We start from the raw sequence: 13,432 nt of genomic DNA on the forward strand, positions 1-13,432 counted from the left end.
TATATATAAAAGATTATAATTATTATTACTAATATTATCATTATTTATTCTCTTGGATTTTATATTGTTATTATTTATTATTACTATAATAATATTTTATGTTCCAATTTAAATTTTATGTTCAAAAGAACATTTTTTGGGTCGAGACACTAAAAAAAAAATTCTCTCTCTTAACAATTAATTAATTTTTTAATCATGTATTAATTTATCCTGCAAACATCACTAATTATTTTTTTAACTGACTGGATGATTGACACCCATCTGTTTTGTGTCAGTTGTTATTCCCGATTATGGCTATAGATGAATCATGCGTCTATGGTTCTTTCATACCACTTCATTCTTTCATGCCATTTCAACATGTACCGAAGAAAATTACTTTTAGCACCATAGCATCACCCATATTTGACATTCAAACATTTGTTTCTCTCTCCTTGCATTATTGGACATAATTTTTTCACATTTTAAGTAGGTGTATACTATTTTATTATTACTACTTTGCTAATTACTTAATGATGAAATCATTAATTTTATACTTAAATAAATAAAGTGAATTTATTACTTTTTATGTGTGATACAGATGAAAAATATAAATTTTTATTAATTATAAAACATTCAACTATGGTTTATAATTATAAATATTATTATTAAAAAATTAATTGTTATTTATAAATATTATTATTCAACTTTATTTTTTGTTATTATTAAGATTGTGTTTGATATGGAATACGAAATTAAAATTAAAAAATTAAAATTTAATATTATATTTAATGTCTAAAAATTAAAATTAAAATTTTAATCCAATTTAATACTTTTAAAAAATAGAAAAATAAAAAATTAAAATTTTTAAAGACAAAGACTAAAACTTTAAACATTTTTTAAAGATAATGCTAGAGAAACAATGAGATATGTGTATAATGGCTACAATGGATCATTTAAAAATCCTAATTTAGTTTAACAATGTAAATTAACCCATTAATAACCCTAATTTTTTTAAGATGTTTAGTTAACCATACCACAAAATTTTAGGAAATTATATTTTTTCCCCTCAAATCCTAATACAGTAAATTGAGGCCCTTTTACCCCCTATTCCAAAACCCTTTCAATTGTTGAAGAAAGACCCTCAGCGCCGTTTGTCTAGGAAGACCCCTCAACTCCGGAAACGGCAACCACGGTAGGCGAAAAGGTTAGGGAACCGCACCCAACGTGGCCGTCAAGACCACCCAGTCGTGACCGCCCGAGAACGTCGCGTATAACACGCCGTGATCGTCCGAGAAACTCCGTGCTCCGCCTCTGATCAGATCCGAAGGGAGTGAGGCCGCTGAACATCCCACCGTCGTTGACCCGGAGTGTGTTCGCGGTGTGCCTCCGACCAGAGCTGAAGCATTTGAGCCGTTGCACTCGTGTGGGCACCCCGTCGCCGGTAAGTATCTGTAGTTGTTCATCTTCCAAACGGTTATAGCTGGAAACATGTAACATCATCAGCTGAATATGCTAACCATCGAGTGTAAGTATCTTTAGTTGTTCATCTTTCAAACGGTTATAGCTGTTGCATGTAGTGTTAGAGATAGATATTGTTGAATATATGAGTGATTAACCATGATGGGAAAGCTATGGGTGCGATGGTAGCATCCCGGAGACTGTGTGGTAGGCAGTTCATTTACGTTATTGTAATTCATGATGATTTAACTTTAGCGCGGGAAAGAACTGAAAAGCTGGTTCGTTTTGATTTCATATCATTTTAAATTTATTTTTTCCCTTTTTTGACTGTATCTGTGTGGACCATGTGCATCTAATTTGACGTTTTGTTGCTTGACCATGGTTGACTCTGCGTTGATATTATCTCGGATGGTTAGTTTAGTATGATATTGGATGGTTAGTCTTGAAATTTTGCTATTGAGTTGAATTTTGATTGATAAAAAAAATCTTTCTCTTGACATTGTAACTAAATAATTACCAGCTCTTTATGATATTGCTTTGTAATAATAATAAAATAAATTTTTAAATAAACCATGGTTGTAATTTTTAGGGCCTATTGTTTCTTGGTAAGAGCAAAAGGACAAGCTTCATTGATTTTATGACTTTCAGCAAGACCTTTTGGCTTTTACTATTTCAATTCCTTTTGCTATTACCTCAAATTCTGGTTAATTTTCTTTTGTTAGTTGCTAAGGTTGCAGCAGAAACCAAAATCTGAGTGACTGTTTTAGAATCCTTAGAAGCCTAATGAAGAAGTACCCCTGGCATGCGGCTTTCGCAGCAAAATTTTAAAAAGTGAAACAAAATAAAGGTTTCATTGAGTTTTATGTATAAGTGAAGGTGCCACTTTTAATGTGTATGAGCTGCCAGTTCTCTTCTTGATTGCTGAAACTATTGTTGCTTCTTTTTTATTGGCTGCAAAATACTCATCATACAGAAGTTATGTATTCCAAGATGGATGCCATAGTGTGATACAAGATGTTACAGTTATGAGAACTATATATGAATTGATACATTTTTGAATTTGTACTGTGATCATATAATACTGAATGAAAGAAGCATTAAGAGAAAAAAAACAACAAATGTAAATAAAAAAGAATAGTATCTATCTAATCTAAGTTGGTCAAGGATAGGAACAAAATGTATCCTTTTTAATGCATAGGAATAGCCTCTCATATGCTAATGCCATCTTTTTAGCTGTGAACATAGAATTTGCATATTCACGGCATACCTTTCCCCTTCTTGCAAGCCTTTCTTTCCCTTCAATCACCACTGCCTCAAGTGCCTCTAATAGGGACTCAACATTGGGAGAAAACATAAAGCCAAATTCATCATCAACCACAATAGTACCTTTGATGCTTGGAAACCTTGATGCCAAAAGTGGCTTCTCACTCATCATTGCCTCCATGAGAGACTAAATTGAATTTAGTACGCTTTAACAAGGTAATACCTGCTATATGGACAAAAGAATGTGTTGGTGGCTTTGCGATGCTTCTTTGTATCATGCTGTTTTGTGGAAAACAAGCTTGACTTTTTTTCGTGTAATCTATTTATATACTGCTTCCGGGTACAGGAGCCGGATAAATACACTATATTAATTTTTTTTTTGGTGCCTCAGGAACCGGAAAACAACCACACTGTCTCAACTTCAAGCTCTCAACAATTCAAGCGTGCTAACCTACTATTAGGTGAATCACCTTTGTTTAGTTTTCCTTATATACTAATTTTCACAACATGCATGTTGGTTTATACAACCTGATATCACGGTGTCCGTTCTCTATGTGTTTGTATTCGTTGCGTTGTTTGACAGCTTTTTTAGATTCCACCTGAAACTTGTATCTATCATCTTTGTTCCATCATATTGATCAACAGTTAATTGATGTCGCTGAATCATGTGCTAGCAAGAGGACTGAAACCATAAATGTGTCCTTAGTGCATCTTATAATTTCTAAACGGTCTTGTTTATTATGTCATACAACAGTTTATAATGTACACGCTTATTTTGTCTTTTGGTTTTTGTATGATTTTTGCTGGTTTTTTTAAAAAAATTCCAATTCTATATGCTCATGTGGGAGTCGCCTGAAGTGAATATCTTTTTTTTGAATCATTTATTGACATGCCCTCTGGTGAAGGAATAAAACAATATCTGGACCTATCTAGTCGATGAATTGTATGAAAGTAGTTTTCATTGATGAGTGTTATGCTTGTAGTTGACGGGTGTGCGGCTGGTCTTTGTTTGTTAATGATATTTCAAAGCTGTTTGGGTACCCCTTGTGATAGGGAATTCGATAGTTGGTTTGATTGATAGACATGACCCATAGTTATTTTGATTGTTAGTTAAGTGTGTGGATGGTCAGTTATAGTGTGAAATAACTGATTTATGTGTTCATGAATTAGTTTTTCATCCTAGTTATAGATGGTTACTAATGGGAAGTTTTGAGCTTTGATATTTGTTTATCTTCCATAGCATAGAAGATACACTGAAAGGTTTCAGGGGGACTATTGCGTGAGCAGATTACCACGCTGCTGGAAGGAATCAATCTGTATACCGGCTGACCTGAAACTCAGATGGGTAAAAAGGTAGCAAACAAATTACATCACTAAATCAACATATTTTTTTTTAAAACGTTATTCTGATCTTTTTTTGGTTTTGCTCAACAGAAACTAGTAGAGACTCGGTGCTCACCTTGCTACATCAATAACTTATTTACCCACCTGGAACGACATCATGAGCGAGCTAAGTTGGACGAGATTGAGGCCATAGGATTCGGTTTCCTCCGTCGCGTACCACAATGGCACGTAAAACAGAGCATCATGCTCTAACTAGCCAGGGCGTATGACGTTGACACAAACACGCTCATGGTGGACGCAGGGAACATTCGCATTAGTGCCAAACTTATTGGCAGTGTATTCGGCATACCTTCTCATGGTTAGTGTTAGTTATGTAGGATGTAAAAATTTCTCTGCCTGGTTTACTTTCTCTGTTGTTGACACTTACTGATTGTGGCAAACTGTTCCGTTCCTCGCAGGCGACCCAATCCCAGATTTGCAGAAGAAAAATCCATCGCATCTGGCAATTAAGGCGGAGTTTCAGAAGAAAACAACAAGCCAACTCCGTGAGTTTGTCTTTGCTTGTCCAATGGAGACTGAGCAATAGAGGATGAGGTTTAGAAGATACTTTATCATGGTTGTTTTGAAGATGTTTCTGAACCCCACAAGCCAGCAAACAATTTCTCCGTGGCACCTCCCGCCAATATTAGATGTGTCGAACCCTAGACGGTTTCATTGGCCTCATCACATATTGAAGTGGCTGCGGGATGCGATACGGAAATTCCAAGATGAGAACAGGGAAACTTGCGGCGGGTGCATGTTCGTGCTGCTGGTAATGCAATAAATTAATTTAATTTGTAGCCAATGTACCACCGTATGTGTAATTCCTAAAATTTAAGTTATTTCTCTATAGGTTTTGTACTTTTAGCGCTTGAAACATGGTCCATTGCATGCATGTCGAGTTCCCGAACCCTGGATTGTTGAGTGGACTGCGAATGAGCTTGATAAGAAGACCGACTACGTCATCTCACAGGTTCAATCTCTATTAATGCATTTTATAAAATCTAGTTGAACAAAGAAATGCAATGGGCGGTCCACGGTGAGTGATTGGAATCTTGTTTTTGACCAAATGTTGAACACACAGGGTTGCATAGTAACAAATGTAAGGACCAAGAGAAAGCAGAGAAAACAATGTTCGAGTAAAGCTGTTAACGAGGGGAAAAGGTGTAAAAGGACCCGCAACGACACTGACGAATCACCGTCTACCAAAGGGAAGACTTCACCTCATCCAACCTATAGGAACGCAGAAAAGGTGATTTGCTCTCCTTATGCAAGATCGTTAGCTCAATTAATTGGATCCTTATTTATGTGTTGTGATGGTTGATCGTTATCATAGATTTTGCGATAACAAAATTGTAATTGAGGCTTCATTATGTGGTTGTATGGCTTGTTTTGATATATGAAGTTCATAAAAGAACGGTTACGAGGGCTAGAATCAATGACCGTGCATGATATTTACATGTTTCTATGTTGAAAGCTTGTTTGATATTTACATGTTTCTATGTTGAAAGTTTGTTACTTAAACAGGATGATTTAGGATGCTCAGATTAGGTTCTAACCTGAATTGGATAGATAAATTATGATTAATTTATTTGGATGACTTTTTATATATGAAAGAATTGCTTGATGGTGCTGCCTAGTTGATTAATTACCTTGCTGAAGGATGTTCACTATAGTTGGGTTTTGGATGTAAAATATAGTGTGGCCATAGATGGTTAGTTTTTATGAACGATTGTGAGGTTGTTATGTTTCCCAAATTACTGGAAGTTCACATTAGATTTTTTCCATGTATTTGTTGTCCCATGTTGAACACAGGGTTGCCTAGTCAACAATTCAATGAAAAGACACAAGAAGCAGCCTTCGAGTAAGGCAGTTAACAAGAAAGGAGGGTGCAGAAGGCCATGCAAGGACACTGACCAATTTCCGTCTACTGAAAGCAAGACTACATCTCAGCCAAGATACAAGGAGACGGATAAGGTGGTCTGCTTTCTGTATCATAGCTTATGTGATGATTTGAATTGAATGTTCACTTTGTTATATTTTTGGGTTTACACCTTAGTATGATTTGGTTGTTCACTTTAATAGGGTTTTCTTTGTTTGTTAATTTAAATGATGATATGCATGAATTTACATCACAGCAATCCAAGACTGGTACGAGGAGAAAGGTGATTGTCAGTAGGAGCCGATCTAGACGAAGAATCAGAAAAGAAATTCCAAAAGAAAGTGTCTCAGAAAACACTGCTGCACCATTGGTAGTCTCGGAATCTGATGATGATGACCATGTCCCGCTTGCTAGAAGGATACGGTTATTCCGACAGCACCCTCCGCCACATGAATCAAGACAAGAAGATCCAGTGTTCAACGGCACTCATGAAAGTCATCAAGCTGGAAAAACTAACCTCAAAAATGGATCTCCACACACACCGCCAGCAGCACCTATACAGCTCAGTTAATAATTTGAAATTTGAAACTATTTAAAATGAATAATCTTACATTATTGGATGTAATTTTTCACCGTTAAACACACTTATAATGACTATATATCACAATTTCTGCTGATTCCCTAGCACTCCTCGTTTAGATAATTATATTTGTTTTAATTTTTATACTTATTTTAAATTAATCAAAACATTAAAACATAATTTAATCATACACACTTTGTATCAAATAAAATATAAAAATTTAATTTAATCTTTGTATTATTTTTTAGTATCTTTATGTTTTAATTTTTGTCTTTCGGTTTCAACCTTCTAAATTCAAACTAATAGTGCAAACTCCTGGCATGGACTTGTCCACTAGTTTAAATAAAAAAAAAAAATCCATTTTTAGGAGCAGAGTGAGTTGAGAGGCTAGTGGTTGACTGGTTCTGATTGTATAAAGTTTTTTCCCTCCATTTTCCGAAGTACGGTTTTCTTCTCTCTCTTTTTCGTTAAGCAAGGGTTTAGGGGAGGGTTTGATGCATCGGACGGCAATAGAGCTTAACCGACACCATCAACGAATGAGATTTACGGGGTGCCACGTTTTTGTCTTGATCCAAGAATTGATGGCGATATCTATTGATTTCTTCTCCCAAGTTAAACTATTATTTAAATAAAAAAGAAAGAAAGAATATTTTAGTCTTATAAAATAATTTTAATTTGATAACATATGATTTTTGTAAGACTATTTAGTATTTAGAAAATAGATATTTTCATCTCTTGAGTAAATTTATTTTTTCAATTCATTTTTACATGAATGCCAAAGAGAATTATATTTTTATTAAATTAAGATTACTTTTAAAAAATTAATTATCATTTCTTTATTTTTTAAGTCATTTTGTCACCAATTAAATTTTTTAAAATCAAATGATAGTCTACTCCTTCCACCGTTCCACGTTGCGCCTCAACGATTCTCGCTCACACCAGGTTGTTTTTGCTTTTACCATTTTTCCTATTTCTTCTAACTAGGGTAAGCTCGAAAAAGATAATAATAATAATAATAATAATAATAATAATAATTTATTTCAAAAATTTGAATTAAAAATTTCTTAGTTAAAATATTGTTACATTTATAAATAGAATTTTTTATACATTTTAACGTAAAAAATAAAAATAAATTTATAAAGATAATTATATTATTTCATTAATAAAATAATTAATTTTTAAATACACTGTTTAAAATATTATTTAAATTTATAAATCTAGTTAAAAAAAATGTACAAAATCAATAATGCTAGAAAATCAATATAGTTCTAGCAAAAAATCAACCAAATACTTATGGATAAATCTAAAATTTCTGTGTAGATGGTGTTTATGTGCATTAAGATGTTTTTTTTTTTGTAAATTGGATGGTTCTTAATCTATTTTCTGATTTATCATATTTTAGATATTTGGAGAGGGAAAAAGAGTAAAGAGACAGAAGCTAATTAAATCAGTTTCCATAATTCACTGTAATGATACTGAAGATATCTCTTCCTAATTTAAATGTGGTGAAACATTTAATAACTCATATTTTAAATTAAAAATAAATAAAATTAATTACTATATTTATAATTAACTAATTTATTTCATTCTTGGCTGATTTGGAGTTGATTCATATACTTTTCCTTATAAATTTCCATAACTAATAATAATAATAATAATAATAATAATAATAATAATAGCTAGATTGACAAAACAGTTAAAGAAAAGAACACATCAAATTAATAGTGTTTGAGATCTGTTCACAAAACACAATCACATGCCATAAATAAACCGAGTGGTGCCAGAAAATTTTTCAGTAAAATTATTCTTACTTCTGCAGTTCTGCTTGTTTCCATATATATTCTTAATCGAAAAAGGATATTCAGATCCACAACTATTTCTCACTAAACCCAGTTTCTGTAACTTCTATCCATTCACAGTTTTTTTTTTTTTTGTTATTATTTTTGTCATATCCTTCCCATATTTCTCAGTATTGCAGATTAATCAAGATCACGTGTTGTACGTTGTGAGCATTGTCCATTTTGAGAGAGAAAATTTGTTACCTTTCATCACCACTGCAGAAAAAGACATTTCTTCGTTGTGAATTTTGAGTATCTTGCACAACCTGTGGGTACAATTTGATACGGGTATGTGATGTTATTGATGCAATTGCTTTCTTTTCTTTTTTGTTTCTGGAAACTTCTCTTCAATTTTTGGGGTAGTTGAATTGCTTGTTTAATTGAGTTGTTTAGGATTTAAGCCTGGATCTGTGTTTGATGTGTGTGAATTTTCCTTGAACATGCTCTGTTTCAGTATTTGATTATTTATGTTCTGGTCAATCCTTGATCTGGGTTTGTATAAGGGAACACCCGTATTTCGTGTTGTTTGTTTGATTCAGAATTACTATAATATGAATTTGTATTATTCTTGTTTACTGAATACTATCTAGATACTTGTTCTGTTGCTTAGTAATAAGTAGGGTGTAAATATGATCTTGATTTTATTATAACTTTAATAATGTGTAGAGTATTCTAGGCACTATGTGTCTAGTGATTTAATTTCTTTGGTTTTAAAAAATGAGGAGTGTTGGGGGCCAGCAACCTTTGTGATCTGTAGCTATCAAGTAACCATCAATAATGTTTTTAATGGTATGAGATTTTATCCAATAGTGTGGAATTACTCATTTTTCTCTTACTGGTTACATCCTGGCCAAAATTTAATAAAGTTGCTTGCCCCTAGACTTTTCCTTTAAGAATTATAACTATAGTATTTAAATTTATGATTTAGTGGAATTTAATCTGTTGTTTAATTGGAAATATATAAGCAGTTTGAGTAGGGTGCTAATGAGAAATATGAATTGTGATCAACACTGTTTTTCTTCTACAACTGCTTTATATAGGAAAATAGCAATAGACATTAGTATCTTGATCAAACCATTTTGGATATGCATTTTTCAGTTTTCAGTTTTTTTTTTCTTTTGTCTTTTTATTCATTTGTTTGTTATCAGTTATCTTGAGCAGGCCACTAGTGTTGTATTGCAGAGTCTCTGATAGAAGTTAATCTTCATATGGACAGGTATATTTTAAAGAAGTGAAAATTTTGGAGACTGAGAAATTCGGCATGTTCAGATTATCTCCTCGGAGGAATCAAAGATCGAAAGGCTTCAAGGTGAAGCATGCTCTACAACTAATCCTCTTGCTTGGCATTTGTATCTGGTTGGTTTACCAAATCAAACATTCCCATGAGAATAAAGGATCCAAAGGTGAAAACCAAAAAATCAGTAGTGATTTGAAATTAGGGAGGAAGGATCCCCGTCCTCGTGTGGAGGAAACTTCAGTGATCGATGCGAGGCACAAGGAGGAGGATGACGAGGAGGAAGAAAACAAGCATGAGGAGCAAACCAAACTGGATGGTGTTAACGGTGTGGAAGATGAAGCCCTGATGCAAAAGAATGAGATAAGTAGCAGTGAAGACAATTCAGAGAATGGACAGGATTCAGTGGACAAAGAGAATGAAGAGAGTTCTGAAAACGACGGGACTCACATGGAAAGTGTGCAGCATAATATGGAGGAGGACAATACGGAGAGGGAGCATGGAGAGGATGATAAAAATGACACGGAGGAGAACAAAGAAAGCGGAGAAACTATAGAGAAGGGTGTACAAGAGAATGAAGAGACAGAAGATAACGGGAACGAAGCAATCAACCAGAGTGAAACAGAAGTGAATGAACTTGAGCAGAATAATGAGCAAGATGGTAAAGAAAAGGAGGAGAGAAATGAAATTGAAGCCGAGAAAGAAGAGCATGATAATAAGATTCAGGAAGAGACTTCATCTGAAAATCTGGTTCAAGATGGAGGCATGAAAGAAGAGGAGGAGCGTAGAGAACAACAATATGCTGGAGATAATGCCTCGAGTGCTGTAGACCATAAGTCAGAAGATGTCTTTGATGAAACTTCTAACAAGGCAGAAAAATTTGACAAAAGGGAAAACAATGAATTTGAGTCGGGGTCTGAGAAAAGTGGCTCTGAAAATACCGAAGTGACTGATTCCACTGTGACAACAGACAGCCAAGAAAATGATGGCGAGAATGAGGCAAATACAGAGAATGATTCCCAGAAGAGTTCTATTTCGGAATCAGGCGAGCAACAAGAAGTTCGGCATAACTTCAAGAATGAGTCTACAGATGAGACTGACACATCTTTCACCACTGAGAAACATAACGAAACATCAGAAAACTCAGACTCCAAGGTAGAGGACTCCAGCATGCAAAAATCATTGCCGGATTCCGACAATGCTAACTCAGATACTGCAGCAGATGAGACCGGTTCCAGTTCAAAATCTTCCTCAGAAACTCTTGATAATGATGCAAAAAATGGAGAATTTCAGGACAGTGCTAACAATAGTTCTATTGTGAATGAAAATTCCAACACCAATTCTGTCCAAGAAGAAGCACAAGAGAATGTTCAATCATCCAAAACACCAGAATCTGATAACAAAGATTCAAACCAAGAAGGGGAACTCACTACCACTGATACTACATCAGAGCAGAAAAAGGACAAATCCTCAAACGAAGAAAACAAGACAGATGCAGTGGAGAATGAGAGCCAGAGCAAAAACACTAGCGAAGACAATTCTGATTCTACTTCTGATCAAAACAAGGATGATTCTTCGAAATCAGAGAACAACACTGATGCAAACCAGGATGGCTCAAATGCTGATATAAATGAGAAAGATGCATCGTCCAATGCAGAACTGAACGAGAACAAGAATGAGAACGAAAACGAGAATGAGAACAGTGATCGGAGCAAGACGACAAGCGAAAATGATGATGAAGGTTCTCAAAATGAATCAGTGGAATCACAAAATGAGAAAGAGGAAATTGCACACACTGATGTGGATAGCAATTCCAACTTGCATGAGGATCAAGGAAGTTCTGATCGGGTCGATTTGGGAACTTTGCCGGACACCAATGGGGAAAGCAATCACAGAGATGTTGCTACTGCAGAGTGATAATGCACTGCAATAAAATTAGTTTTATCTTTTTCTTTCTTCTTTTAGTTACAATTAGTTTGTCATCTTTGCTTCTTCTGATCCTCTGCTTTCGTTTTTGGTTGAGCCATGCGCTGTTCTTTAGGTGGTTTATGATATGAAAGTTTTTGGTTCCGTAGGATTAGAACATGAATATTTAGCGTTATAGTTTAAGCTGTATAAATTATATCCTGTTCAACTGAACTGTATTAAATGCAAGCAATAATAGTTCCAACTTACTTTGAAACTATTGTGCTCTTTATGCATATTGCATCCTCCAAAAATAGAAGAAAAACGAGAAGGAACTTGGATAGTTAATAAAATGGTGGTTACTTTCATGAAAATGTTTTCATGTGAATGTCTTCATGTGAAAATCATACTCATAACTTGGATGCTGCATTGGAAAGAGTATGACATATAGGTCCTTTTGGAGTTGATGAAGTAAATCTCTGAAATATTTTGTGATGGATTTATAAGAGTGAAAAAATAAAAAATAACGTAAATTCATTAAAAAACGAAAAAATTTCAAATAGCTCAAGTTCAAAAATAATTAATTAAAAAAATATAAACATTTAAAAGATGTTAGTTTTACCTAGTCAATTTTAGAGAAAAGTCGAAAGACGGGAAAAAGATTACGATTGGAAGTGTTCATCTTCAAAGTTTAGTTACATCTTGAAAGTACAAAGTATCATTATTGTATCACAAGTATGAGAGTGTAATTTTGCTACTGTCAAATTATAAGTCAACTTTCATTTGTTTTTTTTTATTGTTTTTCGTATTTTTCAATCTGACAAGTCCATGATTAATTTATCACGAATTTGAGTTATATTTAAGAATTTGTCACTAATTAATAAATTATTACATATAATTATATTATGTATATTAAAAATCAAATCAATTTCTAGTATAAAATATATGTTAAAATACAAAATACATATTAAAAATAAATTAAACAACACATATATTAAACTTACATGATAGCTAATTTAGTGACTACTTTTTTATATACATATAACATTTTTGTTATTCTTAATACAACACACATTTATAACAAAATTGAATAAACACCCAATCCGATTACTGTCCATTCCAAAATAGGATAAAATAATTCCTGTCGAAAAAATAGATCCATCCCAGTTCCTGCCCATGTCTTCCGTGAGTCATGGCAACCCCTCCGTCATCTCCCCTCACCAAATTTAACGAAAGAGACCAAGTGACACTTAACGTTGTTGATGTGGACGCCAAGTCACTGTTAAGTGATATGTTGGCGAATAAAGAATGGTTAGGGATCAATTTGTCTCTCTACGGGCAATGGTTAGGGGTTGATTTGTCCCTCTTTATCCACAAAAAATGATATCATTTTACGTACTGCAGTGAACCAAAACCTATGTTATTTGGAGGTGATTATTCATCTCAACTGAAACCTCCTACTTCTCTTCCAAATCAAATACAAACAACATAACACTATAAGAAAGTTGCTGAAAATCGTCAGATTTACCAGCAGAATTACCAAAAAAATCCGCCGATAAATTTATTACCGTGGAATTTAGCAGTGGACAAATTCAAACAATAAAATCCTCAACTCTGGATTTTTTAGTCCACTGCTAATTATTGACTCTATATTTACACTTATAAATACCCTACCCCTCAGTTATAATTCAAACCTAATCTACTAAAAACATGTTAAAACCTTTACTAACTTAAACATCAGAGTCCCTTGCAGGTACCATCCCCCAACTTCACAAAGATGTCAGATGACGACATCCAAGTCGCAAAGAGATATCGGACAAATCATACAAAGGCATTTGGACCTCACGTCCAAGCCCAATGCAATCCGCTTTCAGGTAACCCTCAGAACATTGACGTCGTTGCTGGAGACC

At 34.0% G+C, this 13,432-nt stretch overlaps 1 protein-coding gene across 1 annotated transcript; it reads left to right on the top strand.

The window, feature by feature from the left end:
• Window positions 1–8,306: 8,306 nt before the first annotated feature.
• Window positions 8,307–11,799, top strand: LOC107481901 (uncharacterized). The gene is made up of 3 exons (XM_052254307.1): window positions 8,307–8,443; window positions 8,516–8,671; window positions 9,600–11,799. Exon 3 carries the CDS (start codon window positions 9,645–9,647, stop codon window positions 11,532–11,534), a length of 1,890 nt encoding a protein of 629 aa, XP_052110267.1. The 5' UTR covers window positions 8,307–8,443; window positions 8,516–8,671; window positions 9,600–9,644; the 3' UTR covers window positions 11,535–11,799.
• The last annotated feature ends 1,633 nt before the right edge of the window (window positions 11,800–13,432 follow it).

Source organism: Arachis duranensis, chromosome 1 (genome assembly GCF_000817695.3).
Source record: "Arachis duranensis cultivar V14167 chromosome 1, aradu.V14167.gnm2.J7QH, whole genome shotgun sequence".
Taxonomy (NCBI): domain Eukaryota; kingdom Viridiplantae; phylum Streptophyta; class Magnoliopsida; order Fabales; family Fabaceae; genus Arachis; species Arachis duranensis.